The sequence below is a fragment of the Sesamum indicum genome, linkage group LG2 (assembly GCF_026168435.1).
Source record: "Sesamum indicum cultivar Baizhima isolate 11 linkage group LG2, ASM2616843v1, whole genome shotgun sequence".
NCBI classification, from domain to species: Eukaryota; Viridiplantae; Streptophyta; class Magnoliopsida; order Lamiales; family Pedaliaceae; genus Sesamum; species Sesamum indicum.
The window spans coordinates 17,749,556-17,766,481 of record NC_142658.1 but is presented as its reverse complement, the minus strand read 5'-3'; the positions used below and the strand labels follow the sequence as shown (position 1 = coordinate 17,766,481).

The 16,926-nt window shown below is 33.2% G+C and overlaps 1 protein-coding gene across 1 annotated transcript; it reads left to right on the top strand.

The window, feature by feature from the left end:
- The first annotated feature begins 1,407 nt into the window (after positions 1 to 1,407).
- On the top strand, positions 1,408 to 11,397 carry LOC105156046 (Tetratricopeptide repeat (TPR)-like superfamily protein). Its single transcript, XM_011072076.3, has 14 exons — positions 1,408 to 1,859; positions 3,380 to 3,502; positions 4,095 to 4,164; positions 4,471 to 4,584; positions 4,979 to 5,062; positions 8,304 to 8,354; positions 8,592 to 8,621; positions 8,737 to 8,799; positions 8,908 to 8,973; positions 9,103 to 9,231; positions 9,594 to 9,629; positions 10,275 to 10,394; positions 10,851 to 11,033; positions 11,144 to 11,397. The coding sequence occupies exons 1-14, from the start codon at positions 1,513 to 1,515 to the stop codon at positions 11,252 to 11,254; spliced, it is 1,527 nt and encodes a 508-aa protein (XP_011070378.1). The 5' UTR covers positions 1,408 to 1,512; the 3' UTR covers positions 11,255 to 11,397.
- The last annotated feature ends 5,529 nt before the right edge of the window (positions 11,398 to 16,926 follow it).

Genomic DNA, 16,926 nt, shown 5'->3' with positions numbered 1-16,926 from the left:
GACAGGAGAATCTTGAAGTTCACATGATGAGTCCCAGATTCTATCGAAAAGATGAATATAAGCAAAAGGCTTCATCAATTTTCCCTTCTCTAATTTTATATTTTTTTATAGAAAAAATGGTACTGATTGAAAGTTTAAAAGTTTGTATCAACTCAAGAATAAAGATAAAAAATTTAAATGCTAAGAGTTTGGGTGCAGAAATACGTCCCGCTAGTGTTTTTATTTCCGCACAGAATTTGTGGTTTTGGATTATTGTACTCGACTCCTCTAGAGCTTTACATGATCTCTGTTATCAAATATGGTGTATTCAGCACCAAGGATATTGATGCATCCTGAAATTCTTGAGCAAATAATATGAGTAGAAACATCCACGCCAATTTTGGGGAATGTATGTTCAAGAAAGGACAATCCAGGCCACGAGTTCAATGTCTTAAGAGAGATGAGTTGGTCAATGATGTCTTGCGTTACAAGTAAGGTTGAGGTTTTCATGGATAAGGTGGAGGTCATTTTGAATCCCACTAGACATATGAGTTTGTACGTTACTTAATGTGATTTATTGTAACGGATATTTGTCTCACTTAATTTAAATTTATAGTAATTTTAGTTTATTGTATTATGAATTTATTGATGTTTGACTCTCATTCTATTCTAATTGTCACAAATTTGAGAGTTAAAATTTGAAATAAGGAAGCACAGGTAGTTTGCATCCAATATGGAGCCATTGTCACGTTAGTCAACAAAGACTCCCTTCGTAGAAGCTAGGAGGAGGGGACTTTATCTCTTAGGTAGAAGTAAGCGGACTATTCATTCCCTATGCGTTAGACCTGCCTCCAATCGGCTTTTGGAAGGGAGCTGTTAAAAAACATGGCCCTTGATTAAGCAACAGGAGAGTAAGACCCTTGTAATCATGTAGAAATAATAACTAAATAAATAAGGAAAAAGATGAACCTTGGACTAAGGAAAAAATCCCAACCACGGATGCCTACTTCAGAATCGAACAAGCGAAAATGAAGGAGAGTGAAAGGAAATGGGGTTCAAAAGTGTGTTAGACGAATTAATTGAATTTTCCAATAAAGATGAAAATAAGCATAAAAGAGGTGCATTTTGAACTGTTGGCTGGTCAATTTCCATGACAAATTTGGTACAAGAAATTTAATCAGCTACACATGGGGTTGGCTGGATAACAATCTAACACTCATGGGCCATTGTGTTGTCCGATTAGTCCCGAGCTAATAAATTTTCATTCCGTCCAACCAAGCATAAATAAAGACACAACGAATGCTACGAATCAAACGTGGTCTTGGGCTGTAACCCGAGTCCATGGCCGAGGGCTGGGCCTGTGATTGCATACTTGTTATCATCAAGCCTGAAAATAATTTCTCTGTTGGTCCACAAAAATATATGAGGGAGAAATTTCGCAACTCAACTAGTCGTTGCATTGAAGGAAGATAGAGATCCCTCTGTTCCTTCTCCCACTCCCACCTTCCAAATCCCAATCCTGTTTTCATCACTATGTCTTCGAATTCCGAGCAAACCGAATTGCAAAATGGATCACCGGAACCTGAACCCGCAGTGCCGCCCACCGATCCAGATCCCCAGCTCCCTGATCCTACGGACCCCGATTTACAACCACCTGAGGCTGAACGATCTAGCGAGGTACAACCAGTTGATGCTGAGGCCTCCAGTTCTGCGCCGGAAGAAGGAATTGTGAATGAATCAAATGGTGCGGACTCACGCGCAGTGCAGTCGAACATAGATGCCGAGGGCAATCGGTCGTTTACTATGAGAGAATTGCTGAATGAATTGAAGAGTGGAGATGCCACTGACAACGATGGAAAAGAGGTTTATACTCCTCATAGGTCAGTAAGTTTCGGGAAAAGTTCCGAATGAGAATCTTTATTCTGGATTTAGTCATGTGCCACTGAAGTTGTGGGATCGAAGGTTAGAATGTGTATCAGATTTAGAAGTCTGTGTGTCAGTACAAGTTCTCAAAAGAAAATGGTTTTTGGGATAGTTAATGCTGGATTAATGGTAGTGTGAGGGAGTCATGCTTTGGTGCAGCTCAGATCTAACTGAAGTTTTAGTAATTGGTTAACTGAATTATTGGTGCTGAAGTGGTTAAATTAGAAACTTAGGTTGCAGGAATCATGGCTTAGGTGTTGAAACTTGAAATTTAAAACTCCTTACTATTAATGTAACCAGTTAAATTCACTTTTACTGTAACTACTGCGAAAAAAATTTAAAAGCTCTGTTAGCAGATCAAAGGTGAGAGACATGGAAGCATTGAAACTTGTTAGCATGTGAGAATTGGTAAATGAGTTGAAGCATGATCGTTTATGAGGACTTTAAGGCTGACAATAGAATAAAACTTTAAGAAATGATGAACAATTTGTTATTGCTGTTTCATCTGTAGTTCCTATATGAAGTGAATTATTGTTATTGTTATTAAGCAGTATGAATCAGCGTAATACTCACTTGCAAGAATAATGTCTGGAAGCTTGAAAAGGAATGGTGAGTAACTTACAGAATTGGGACTATAGTTATAAGTTAATGCATTAGTCTTCATTTACCAAAAGAATATCTGATCGTCTGATATTTGAGTTCCAGGGCATTAGCTTGTGAGTGATGTGAACGTCTTAAAGAGTTAAACTTTGATTTTTTCATCTTTAAGAGAAGTTTTAATCTGCATATCTCCTTCACTTGTCACTCAAAGAATGGCAAAAATAATCCAAGGACACATGCTGCATTGCTATCAACAATCTACTCTGTCCATTATCTATGATTTCATTTCAGATATTCAGATTGATATACTGTTTGTTTGGTTGATACTGCACAGCCGTCATAAATGTTGTGAAATTGATATATTTAGAGAGTTGAACTCCAACCACATGGGTACATGTGCACACTTAAAATGTCATAACTAGATCTAATACTACCATTTTAAATTGCTGCTTGTTTTGTAGTATTCGTTGTCACCTTGATGCATGCAAAAACAATGCTGTATCTACTTGAAATAACGTTTCTCCTAGTCTCAGTATAGCTTTTTCCCACCTACGTCCTTTCAGTGTATATTTGTCTTCTCTTGTGTGCTTTACTGATGTTTGTAGGTTCAAAGATTCTTTGTTAGTACAAGACCAAGCTCCATTCTCAATGAATAACTGCATTTTTCCTTGATTTTTATTCTAGTTGAATTTAAGGATTTACTTGGTTTAAGAAACACTTTTGTTGATTGCTGCTCACGTACTACTTCTGTTGGACATTGTAAGGCTGTTTCAATTATGTAATTCACCAGCCGCGTGGAATTTGATTTGGCTTTACTGTCTGAAATGCAACTGATTCTCTTATTCTTTTTTAATGTGTATTTGTTATGCTCTTCTAGCCAACCTAGCTCCGAACAGCAAATCGAGCAGAACAGTGCTGCTATGGAGTTGATTAATAGTGTCACAGGTCTTGATGAGGAAGGTAGATCTCGTCAAAGGATTCTTACGTTCGCCGCCAGGAGGTAGTTAGCTTGTCTTAAGTGCATTATGTAATGAAACTGCTAATATATCCTCCATTTTTTTTCTTGTTAACTATGTAGTTGGTCGGTTGTCATTCTCCAAATGTCTGAGTGCATCTTCTTCCTCTCCCCTCTTCAGCAAACTCTAGTTAATATCTGAGGGATTCCTTGATCTGGAATACATTACTTAAATTCATATGAAAATTGGTATCTGGTGAAAACTTGGTAATACTAATGCTAGAAGCAGTCTTTTGGCAATCGCAGGACACTGTACACTAAGTCTATTAGCTGCAATGACCTGTCTTTTCCTTTGATCTCTCTTTTTTTTTTTCTTTTCCTCTTCTCTTTTTGCTACTTGATATTCCCATAGAATGTGCTATTTGTCTCCATATATCTGGTTTGTACTCATTTGTCCATTGAACGTGTTCGTGGACTTTCAGGGCTGTGTTATTCATGGATGTTTGTGCATAAGCAAAGTTTACTAGGATGACCTTATCTTTGCTTTAACCATTATGATCTAGCATCTTTTCCCTTGCAATAGCTTATAACACTGAAATATTATTAGTTAATCAGCATATTTTGGCCCGATGTTCAGATATGCAACTGCTTTAGAGAGAAATCCAGAGGATTATGATGCATTGTACAACTGGGCACTGGTCCTTCAGGTTTGACTCGTGCAATTTTAATTAGACTATTTTGAGAATGTGCTTATAGTGTTTTTCTTGCAGTCTAATTTGCTTGGCTGCAAGTAACTTTATGGATAATGGAATTTTTTTATGTCTTGGGCAGTTTGGTTTGAAAATTATTGTGTTTTACCATCGGCTTTGGATCTCCAATTACTAGTATTAGTCATTGGTATTGTAATTTAGTTGGAAGTAGAGTAATCTTTCCTTCAGAAATACAGAGTCAGTGTCTTGAAGCGGCATCTTAATACGGGTATTATGGTTCCATAAATCTTGTACTATGTGCAGGAAAGCGCTGATAATGTGAATCCAGATTCCAGTTCTCCTACCAAGGATGCTTTGCTTGAAGAGGCATGTAGAAAGTATGAGGAGGCTACCCGTCTTTGTCCCACACTGAATGATGTATGTGTAATTGCAGTTAATGGTATTTTAGTTGGTAATGTGTCTGATTTCTGGCTGTTGAATGTTAATAGATGAGAATATGTAGCTGCATAGTTTTTGGTGCACTAGAATAAAATAGAGCCCTACCGCAGATCAAAATTGCCTTCTGTAATGATCATCAAGAGTGTGTTGAATAGTCTGAAGTCTTGCTGCCATGTTCTACTTTTTTTATGAACCATGTATTCGTTTTATTAAAGCATTTTTTGTATGTTATCTTATTTGTTATGAATTAGTAGATGAAAGGTCAACTTATGGTTTGTTCATGATGTTCACTTGGCTTTCTCAGTATCGCCTTTTAGGTTGGGTACTTGTAGAAATTAGTTTCCATCATTCATTTCTTTTATCATGATTTCAGGCTTACTATAACTGGGCTATTGCAATCTCTGACCGGGCAAAAATGCGTGGCCGTACAAAGGAAGCTGAGGAACTCTGGAAACAGGTAAAACTTTTCTTTTGTACTCATTATGTGGCATGTAATGTTTTCATGGCTTGACAGAGGAATGAATCCTTGTGGTCATTATAATCTTTGGGTCAATTTGCTTCTTTATGTTCTTCTGCTTCGGTAATTGATACTTCTGGTCAAACTTTTATTTCATGGGAGTGTTGATGATGTTGAAATTTTTGTAGTCTTATAAATGAAGAAGCTGTTGAAGCTTCGCATATGTAAAACCAGTAGGTTAACCAAGAAAAAAAGTATAATAAAGTGTGGGAGGGAGGAAAGGTAATTTCTATTTGTTTTAATTCTGTCCACGTTACTGTGCTTATGGAATTTGATCTATGTGAATGTATTTTCTGGAGTTTTATGCTCACTGATATATTATTTCATGTTACTAATTAGAAGCCTATTTAATGGATGGTTAACAGTGATGCTGAATAGTTCCATCTTATACCAACTTATGATATTGAGCAGTAGTGCTGTACGAATTCTGTGTAGGGAAAAAGAGAGATGTATTTCCTTTTCTGGGTGAAACATGTCATTATTGTACCCACTGAACCAAATGTTTATATACACGGACAGCTATGGAGGGTAATGTATTCGTGAGTCTCACCTTCTATGAAGGGTATCCTAACCAAATCTTAGCCATCGAAGCCAATAGGAGTTACGTATATAAACAATGTCTAAGGGTTACAACAAACTAAATGCTGGCTATTTGAACCAGGGCATTGCTCAAAGTAACACTGTTTCCTGCAGTCATTTTCGTTGGTCTGGAAAATTTTGCTCTAATGCTAACTTCCTGTTTAATCTTTCAAACACCTTCTTCACATTCCAAAATTGGCCTTGGAAAGTGATCTTGTTCATGTCTCTCCATATCAGGTAAAATAGCTGCTACCGGACTGGCAGAAAGGATCAATCTTCTCAAGCTACTATATTTAAAAACATTACAAACAAAGGAAATCCATCCAGGCTTATTTATATTAATATCATAAAACAAAAAGAAAAATTGCAAGACTTACTACCCCAATTTTGGAGAGAATTGCAAATACAGTGCGAGTCGTCATCTCAGATGATGACTTGCAACATTTTTTTATCTTTTAATAAATTATGGGAGTCGTCTCACATAATGACTTGGAGTCATTACTTACATGACAACTTCATTTACTTTTTTATAGTTATTATTTATTTTGAACAATAATTAATTTTAATAAACACTAATCATTAATTGATAATTACTTATTATTTTAATTTTTCAAATTATTAGTATTATTTAATAATATATTAATACTTTTAATAAATGAATGTTAATAAAATTTTATTTAGTATTTAATAATTAATAAATATTAATATTAATTAAAAATGGCATGTAATATGATGCCACAAATGTCATTGACGTTGTTGCCGAGTTCTTTCCTCACCACAGGCTTTGTTGGCTCGTTTTGTTCTTAATCATCATTATCGGCATTGTGCTACCGACTTGATGATATTGTAAGCTTGACTCCAACTGATCTCGATATGCACTATATGATGGATTGGCGTGAAACATTGTATCCAGGCGCATATCTTTGAGTAATGCCATTGTCGATGAAGAATCATATTTATCTTGGAAATGAAGAATTCTTCAGATGTTGAGCAAACATATTATAAGAGGCATGTCTGGGATGTGCTGTATTTTAATATTTCAAATTATAATTAGTATTTAATAATACAAAAAATATTTCATACTATATTATATATTTATTTAATATTTAATAATTAATAAATTCGTAAATTTATATACAAATAAAAAAAAAATCAGCTATTAGCTTCATTACTTTGTTGTCTACAACCGCGTCTTGACACATAGATTGACGCGAAGGAACTTGGCTTTCTTGGGATTCTTGTTGGATACAAGTTTGTTCTCTTGCACGTGCTTGTGGCCAATCGATATCATTAGGAATGCATGTAGTTTGCTTTCAACCAAAGATCCTTTAATTGCACGTTGTTATAATGATTGTTATAGTTGGAACACACGTGCCTCAAGCAATATCGGTGCACACTGCAAGGAGGAACGATGTTAGGAATGGTAGCTATCCTTTTCCTATTTCTTTAATTCTTTAGTACACAAATATAATATTACATGCCATTTTTATTTAATATTAATACTTATTTATTAAAAGATTAATATATTATTAAATAATAATTATAATTTGAATATTAAATAATGTTAATTATTAAGTATTAATTATTATGTAAACTAATAAATAATAATTGACATAAATAAATAAATAAATGGAGTTGTCACGTAAGGTAACATCTCCAAGTAGTTACCTTCAATGACGTCTTGGACTTTTTTTTTTAAGAAAATAAAAATTATGGGAGTCGTCATCTGAGACGACGACTTGCAGTGTACTTGCAAATCCCCCCAAAAGGGGTTAGTCTTGCAATTTTGTTTCTTTTAATAATATTAATATAAATAAGACAATCCATCAGGCCATTTTAAATCATCCGAAACAATTTATCCATGTCAAAATCGAGCTACAGAGTTGTTTAGACTATGGACATTCTAAAAAACTGCTCCATGGTTTCATTACTGGCGTTTTAAAAAACACATGTTGCATCAACCTGTTCGTGAACATTCAGCATCTGGTCCTTAGTAACCCTTTCCTCATGTCTACTAGCAATGTCGGAGTGTCTAGGCACGTTAAATCTAGCCCAGACCATCTTATAGCAATGTCTCATCTCCGTGTAACCACTTATATCCACATTTGATAATAAATATCCCATCTAGTGTAGAAGTCTTTCTGTTATTTTGGAAACCTGTTGCAATTTTATCTCTGATTCCAAGTAATTTCCTCCAAATTAACTCATTTTTCCCACAGTGTATCGGATTTCTAAGGAGATCTGTATTTTACTCGAAGTGGAAAATTGGGAAATGGACTACACTGCAATCAGTGCGATGTTGTAGGATATTGCCCATTAAAGTTCAAATATGAATTAATTTTTCGTAGAGAATTGAAAATGGCCCCTTGTTGATATGGTATTGTGTGCTGGTGAATGTATTGTGTGGCAGAAGGAGAACTAATCTAGCACCAGATGTTCCTGGAGAAATGTCTGGGAACACCACTCGCCTTCTCTAATTTTGATAGTTGTGTTCGATGAGAACTCATCTTCTTGTGCATGATTAAGCACATTGTATACATTTACAGTATCTGGTAAAAGTATTATCTGATAATGTAGTTTCCTTCTGCTCCTTAATTTCCAGGCAACAAAGAATTATGAAAAGGCAGTCCAACTCAATTGGAACAGTCCTCAGGTAATATTTTATATCAATTAATCTAACAAAAGCAAATAGGCCCTTGTATTGCAATTAATCAGCTGATAAGCAGTGGTCTCATGTTTGTAGTAGAGTTTATGTTATATTTATCACTGAACTATTTTCTTCCTCATTTTTTTGTTGTTCCACTTTCCCTTTCTGTCCAGTGAATGAATCTTCCTTGAAGCACTTTATTTTTTTCTCTTGATATTGACTAACACTAGGATTAATTTACAGGCACTTAACAATTGGGGACTTGCCCTGCAGGTATAATATTCCATCTGCACCAAACATTATTTTTTATTTTAGTTTTACATGACACATTTTAAGAATGTTTTCTGAAGGTCTTTTTCTGCTCTTGTGATCAAAATTGATGTTTCAGGAGCTCAGTGCTATTGTTCCTGCTCGTGAGAAACAAAAAATAGTGAGAACTGCCATCAGCAAGGTCTGGAATTCATCTACTCAGCTGAGTGCTTGAATGTAATTGAGCATTTACTATTTAGTAAAATTCTGTCCGTGGTGATTACCTAATAGCTTTCTTTTTTGCCTACAGTTCCGTGCAGCAATACAGTTGCAATTTGATTTCCATAGGGCAATTTACAATCTCGGAACTGTACTGGTTAGTTCAACATTTTCCTTCTAATAATTTGGAATATACTATTACATTCACAGAAAAAGATGAAATTGGCTTTAGGAAAATAGTAGGAGTAACAGAAGGATGTGATACACATGGATTTTATCTATGCAGTATGGATTAGCTGAAGACATATCAAGAAGTGGAGGATCCATGAATGGGAAGGAGGTCTCTCCTGATGAGTTATACAGCCAATCTGCTATCTACATTGCAGCTGCCCATGCGTTAAAGCCCAATTACTCGGTATGCATCATACATTTGATGGCCAAGACCTTATTCTTCCTTTCACATCTTGCTCATATCTACTATTTTTACATTAAATGACCTAGGGTTTTGTCCTAGATTATTAGCTAGAGTTACAACTATCAGTATATTCTTCAGATTTCTCCGTATATAGTGAAATCCTGATTTTTTTTCCCTTGCTCTCTCTTCTCCTCATGTTTTCTTATGCCACCAGTTGTCCCTGGCATTTCTTTCACTGCTCATCTTATTGTCATCTGGAAAGCTTTCCATCTTGTGAATGTTTAACTTTTAATTGTTTTCCATTGCAAAGTTGTTGGTATGTTAAGGATTGACCTCATTTATGTTTCTATGTTGTCATACAGGTTTACACTAGTGCTTTAAAGCTTGTACGCTCTATGGTATGCCGTTTCTTCAGCATTTTAATTTTTGACTCCAGTTATTAGTACCCTTGAGTGCTCGTAGTGGCTGAAAAACTGAAATTATATAGGAATTCATCGATAGCTATTCAATATTTTGGTGATCTCACAGCACTCTTGTTGGCAAAATATGTCAAGCTATTATTTCTTTCATCCTTCAATTTACTTGAGTTACAGTATCCTTTCACAACTAGATCTCCTCCATCTACGTATTGGAAATCAATTATTACTGACCTTTCTTTTCCTTCAGAAGAATGAAATTATTTGACTTCTCTTTTATTATTGAAACAGATAACTTAAAAATATATTTAGGGGACAGTTTGATCTTCCATGCTATGCTAGTAGTTCCAATAAATCATTTCTGTTTGGCTACAGGTTCACTGTTGTCTTTCGTTGATGTTTTCAAATTTGCAATTCCTTTCTCCTCCTGTTCATTATTTAAAGTTAATCAATAGGAAATACTTACAAGGTCTTATAAGCCCAACCTGCACAGGGGTCGGCTTTGATTGTTTGGATGAAGGAAACTGTGGCAGGCATTACGCATTATATAATATTCTGGAAGCATGTTTTACACTTTTGTGCATCTTTTTCCAAATAACAGCTCTGAGAAAACTTGTATTTTTCCAGCTGCCTCTGCCATATCTAAAGGTTGGATATCTGACAGCACCACCTGTGGGAAATCCAGTTGCACCTCACAGTGATTGGAAACGCACTGAATTTGTGTTGAATCATGAAGTGCTCCAACAGGTAGGAGTAAAATCTTTGGTATGCCATTAAAGGAGGATTATCATCAATTATGCTTTATTACCAAAATATTATTCTTTGAATTTGACTACTCTGATCATTTGATGGCATCTATTTCCAATTAGCAATTAGAATTGTCTTTCTATTTGAAGGATCCACCTAGGAACTTTAGAAACCTTAAAAGGTAAGACAATGTAATGCCAAGTCCTTCAACTCACAATTGGTTTCACATTACTTTTGTTTCAATTAGTGGTCTTTCCATCCTGAAAGTCCATCTACTTCAACTTTGATCCCTAAATGAGGTTTTTGTCAGACAAATTTGCTGACATTTCAGGAGTTTCCTCAACAATATATCCAGCTATTTTACCTAAATTTACAGCTTTCTTAATCTCACTGGATCCGATTCTTTGTGAGCAATACTATTTACTAAGGTGGAACTTAAGAATCATATTTGTGCAGATTAATGGAGTCGAGCAAAGACATTTCTTACCAAGCCTTTCACCAAAATCAAGAGATGAGATCAGTAGATCTTCCATAAGAATTGAAGTCCCAAATATTATTTCTGTATCAGCATGTGCAGATCTTACGTTGCCACCTGGTGCCGGCTTGTGCATTGACACAATTCGTGGACCTATTTTCTTGGTAAATGTTTTTTGCTTCCTGTGGTATATAAGTTGGAATTTTTTTACTTTCTTTCTCAGAGGTCGTCATATCTAAAGTATCTTCCCTAATTTTGCTCTTTTGCCTTGCAGGTTGCCGAGTCTTGGGAATCTATGGATGGATGGCTTGATGCCATTCGATTAGTTTACACCATTTTTGCACGGGGTAAGAGTGATGTTTTGGCTGGTATAATAACTGCCTAATTTTGTAACTGTAAATTATGAGTGGACACTGCAAATATTTTCTGGAGGCCTTCTATTAGTTTATGAACCAGCACGAGTTTGTTGTTCATGTAGACTTGTATACTAGTTGATCCATTGCTATAAAATGAGGAAGGTTTGCGGAAGTCCGTCAGTGCCATTGTTCACAATAATACTACTGATTATACAAATGCTCAGAATCACCTAATCCGATATTCTTTGGCTCCTCATTCTTTTAGTGTGCTTATTATGAACTATAGGCCAAGGCCATATCATACTGACTCTGTTAATTTAGATAGAATTTACTTTGACAGACTCTCTTATGATTTTGAAAAGTTGTTTTGTGGTGATTATACAATCATGAAGGCTAGGAAACATTTACACTCTAGTTAATATTCATAGCTAATAAAACGGCCTAGGTTGCGTCATCACTTGGCAATATGTGAATACTGAGATCATTTGTGGTGAATTGGTAGTTTTCTCCTATTTTAATTGTTGATGTTACTATCTTCAAATCCTCAGCTGGTTGAATCAAATTGAAGTATATTAGGGAAAATTTGTTTCATTATTTCGTTTGAGGTGGTCTACTTCAACTATTTCTGGCTAACTAGGGTAGTCAATGGGTTGGATTAGGATTGTACTTGTCCTCGAATCGCTTTCTTAAAAGATGTGTTTCTGGTGGCTATGCTGTGAGGTTTAAATCCCACTGATTGTGTGGCGGGGTTTTATATGTATATGTACTGACCAGTCTGAGAAATGAATGTAAATATCTCCACTCTGGGATGAGAGAAGTTGATTCAGCAATAGTATTAAAGATTGTGTACGTTCTGGGAATTTTCTGTTCGTTTTTTTTTTTTTTGTGTTTCGGAGGTGAATTTGTATAATAATGTATGTTTGTAGTTGGAACGATTACAAAATATGAATATACACATATTTAGATGTCCAATTCTTGACCTGGGGATTGGGGTTTACAGGCTGAAATTTGGACATTTCTCAGAAATGATTTGAAAAAGAATATCGAGATCTGAACGAAATCATAGTGAGTATTAGTTATAGCTGAAAGTTGTCAGATGATATAGGTCGAATTATTGAAGTCCGCTATCTCTCAATTAGTCCGACCAATCCTGAGTAGGTAATTGGTTTCGCATTGAATTTAGATTTGGTTTACAAATCCAATTCGGGTGGATCAGATCAGGGGAAAATGAAAGCAACTTCTTGAGATATGGGGTACTTTGTTTGAGATTTGGGATATGTTCAAACTACCTCCTAAAAAAAAAAAAAAAAGAAAAAATTACCTCCCTATCAAGTGATTTACCCTCTTGGAGGAGGGGTAAATTGCTCTAATTTGAAAAAAGTAGGGCGGAAGGGAGTAATTTGCTATTATTAATTTTTTTTCTAAAAAAAAATAATTTGGTATTTACAATATTATATAAGATAAATTGCATTAAATCCAATCATCTATATTCTTAATCAGGCTGCCCTTTTCAAAAGTGGGTTGGGATTGGTTTTTAATTCTCAAAAACAAATAAAATGTTGTATTAATCTAATTTCATTAATTCTAAATTCCGACTACAAGAACACTAAAAATATATATATATTTATAACATGAAAAATTCTGAAAATATTAAATCTCTATACACAGTAAAAAAGGTTCTATGCCATTTAGTGTGACACGAATGCGTCACACTCATAGATGAACACCACGAAAGTTGGAAAATTGAGCAAAAGTGAAAGCAATTCCTCCACCAACATGTTGTGAGAGAGATATTAGAGGAATCCCATAATCACTGTAAAATTACAAAGATCGAATATTTTAAAATGGGAAAAATGAGTGCTCGTAATTATATTATTAAATTCAATCATTTCAACTCAAACTTTCTTGTTAGAGAGTATCTCGAACTCACAGGCTAGTTTTTAAACATAGAGTTCTTGTTTCGGCTACTAGCTTGAATTACTCGTTCACTTCGACAGACAAATCTGTTCACTCAACAACAAAATTTGTAAACACGTGTATGTTTTGTTTATATCTACATATTATACATATATATAATACTTATATAAATTAAAATAATAACATGAAGCAGTTTATACTTTAAGGCTTCATTTACTTTGATGATTGAAATACCTATATCAAAGTGAGTAATACATGTGTGATGTAGAGAGTCACGTTTAGTTGATGAATAAAAATTGGTGGACAATATATCATTTCTTATTCTATTCTTAAACAAACATTTCAAATGCCAAATGAGACAATTTACAAAGAAAATGGAAAATCTTGCTTGTTTCATCACTAATGGCGCTTTGCTCTTAGCAATCATTTTTCTCCCCCTATTTTGCAAAAATTCCATCTTACAACTCATGAGTTCGTATCACATGGTTCAAATTGTCAAGAAAAAGAATATTCCCATCCAACGATCTTGATTGGAAAAGAATTATCATTATCCGAATTGGATTTACTTCTATTTTCTTAAATTTAATGTGAACAAAATTTAGTATGAACAAAATTAATATTCGAGAAATTATTAGGTAATTTCAAGGTGCAATCAACAAAGGAAGAGTTGTAGGTTACCTACAACGCTTCCTAACATTAGAATAAAGTGTGATTTTTATCAACAAAAGTCTAAATAAAAAAATACAAGCAATCCCTTATAATATTGTAAATGAGCAAATTACCCCCTATAAAAAAAATAGCAATTTACTTCCATATGTTTTGAAAATACAACAGTTTATCGGGAGGAGATAAATTACTTCATTTTAAAAAAAGAAAAAATGCAAGCATCCCACCTATGATATTGCAAATGAGCAAATTACCCCATGTGAAAAAATAAATACCATTTACCTTTCTGTATTTTTTAAAAACAACAATTTACCTTCTTATATTTAGTAAAATGAAACGATTTATCTCCTCATTTTCAATATCATAGGAGGATAAATTGCTATCCACTTCTTTTAGAAAATAAGGGGATAAATTATTATTATTTTTATATAAAAGATAATTTACTTATTTATAATATTAGATGGAGTTAAATTACATTAAACCAAAGTCCAAAGGTACTTCCACCTCCTATAGAATACCAATTGTGATGGCTTCTTTCATTGCAAAATATACAAAATCTCAACTAATACCGCATAAGACAACTACTTATTTGATCTGGGCTTTCTTCCAAATTATTGTTCTCTGGAATCGTGTGTTTTTTTAGGTGATAATTCCCTTTTCTTTAAAAAAAAAAAAATACATAGAATAAATTGCATTAAAACACTTGTGTGTTTTTATTTTTTAGCTAAATCAGCGACCAATATTGCACGACAGCAAAATTGCCCAGAGTCGTCACCCCACACAGGCAAAAGCGGCGACGACAGAGTTGCCCCCCAAAAGGCCCAGAGCCGTCGCCCCATCAAGCAAAAGGGGAGACGATGGAATTGCGGGGCGACCTCGCCGTCGCCTCTCGATTCGAGCGATGGAGGTTGCTTATTCTTCTCGGGGGACCATTGTCGCCTGATCTATATTAGATCTGAAGCTGGTGGATGAAAGCAGAGGCGGTGGATGGATGGGTCTAATTTTTAATTTTTTGTTTTATATTAAATTTATATATAAATATATACATATAAAATAAATTTAAATTTGAATAAAATATTTTTTAAATTAATTTAATTTTTCAAAATTTAAAAATAATAGATAAAAAGATTAAATATTTAGTTTAAAATATAGTAATTCTAATTTAAATATTTTGATAAATAATAAAAATTAAAATATTTGATATATTTTTAGTGTTTTAATAATTTATTGAACATATCTAAACTAGATAATAATTTAATTTAGTTAGTAATATATAATTGCTATGATATCAAATTTGATTAGTGATGTAGTATATTAATTTTTGTATTGTGATTTGATAATTAAAATTTTTAAATTTTAAAACTTATATATATTAGGTATTTTAATATTTAGTTAGCATATTTTATAAATAAATATAATTTATTAAAATAATAGAAAAATATTTAAACACTTAAATGTGGGCAAAATGGACATTTGCTAATAAAAGAAGCAAAAATGATGCAAATTGGCATCACCGGCGCATTCAACACTCTCCATTAAATTCTAATGGAGAGAGGGCATATTGTTGCGTTTTAAATAATATAAGGGGTTTTTTATTTATAAACATAACATATGGGAACTTTACACTATTTTTTAAAAATACAGGGAATGTTATGCAATTTATTCTTTTTAATACTTACGTTCTCAACACATCCAAAATTCGAATACAATTTTTTTTTTTTAAAAAAAAAAAGAAAAACTTTATATCAGAAGCATTAGATTGTATCCTTGATAAAGTTTTAGGTAATAATTCTTGAAAACCATGTTGGTGCTATAGCTAATATGTTTTGGTGTCTAATGATGTTAACCCTATCCCATCAACTGACAATGACCCCTAATTTCCCGGAATGTAGAAACCAAATGAAAGAGGTTATTTCAACTAATTGTTATTTGCCTCTATTCCAACCAAATGCACTTATGTGGTAAAACTCCTAATTGGGTTGCAGGAGTTGTAATATCTCACCCAATCATTCAACATATACCACACCTAAATATTTATAGAATGATTGATTTTATTGAAATTTTTAGGGTTCGTTTGACTCAAGTGAAAATAAAATGGGAGTGAAAATGAAAAGGTAAGAAGAAGGGAAAGAATAATAATTTTTTTTTAAAAAAATTATTTGGTATGATTGGAAGGAAAATAAATTTTAAATATTTTTTGTTGTTTGTTATAAGGAAAATAGATCGAGAAGAAAATATTAATTTTGTAATTCTACCGATGAACCTTTTCTCTTCATTTTGTATTAGATAATAAAAATTTAAAATAATTTTAGTATTTAAAACCCTTATTAGTAAAAATATTCATCATACAGTAAAAATAATATTTTTTATTAATAAAAATATTTATCCAAACGAGTATTGAAACTATTCGGTTTAATTAAATAAAAACTACTACAAATGACCTCAAATAAATAATTTGAATTCAAATAAATATGTGTTTTTTTTTTTTGTCTTTTTGATCTTATACTTCCACTTTTCCACTCAATTTTGGATGAAAATGAAATTAGACTGCGATGGAGTTTTATATACATTCAGTTTTAATTTTCTTCCAACTATTCTCTCAACAAAGTACTAATTTTTTCATATACATCCATTTTTACTTTCTTTTTCACCACAACCAAACAAACCTTTAGTATTTTTAACTAAGACGTACACATATAAATTTGTAAATGATAAAACTATATTTGATTCCAAAAACTTGCTACATATTCCAAATATGATAATATTGAGAACTTTGCCAATGGGTTATATTGATGTACCATATCATATAGTGGATTGTATTTAAGGTAAATTATAACGACTTTTTTTTTTCAGATTTGATATAATTATAAATACATTTTTGTTTGTTTAAAAAATTATCAATATACTCCTGATGTTTGATGAAATTATATAATCTTTGAATAGAGGTATGAAATTATTAATTATGTCCTTATTGTATTTTTTTTTAAAAAAAAATCGGATGGGATGGATGAAAAATTTGAAAACAAAACAAAGAGAATGATTATTCAGTAAAATTAAAAGAATTAATATTTTATTCTCAATCTATTTTTTTTATACATATAAATAGAAGTATTTGAGA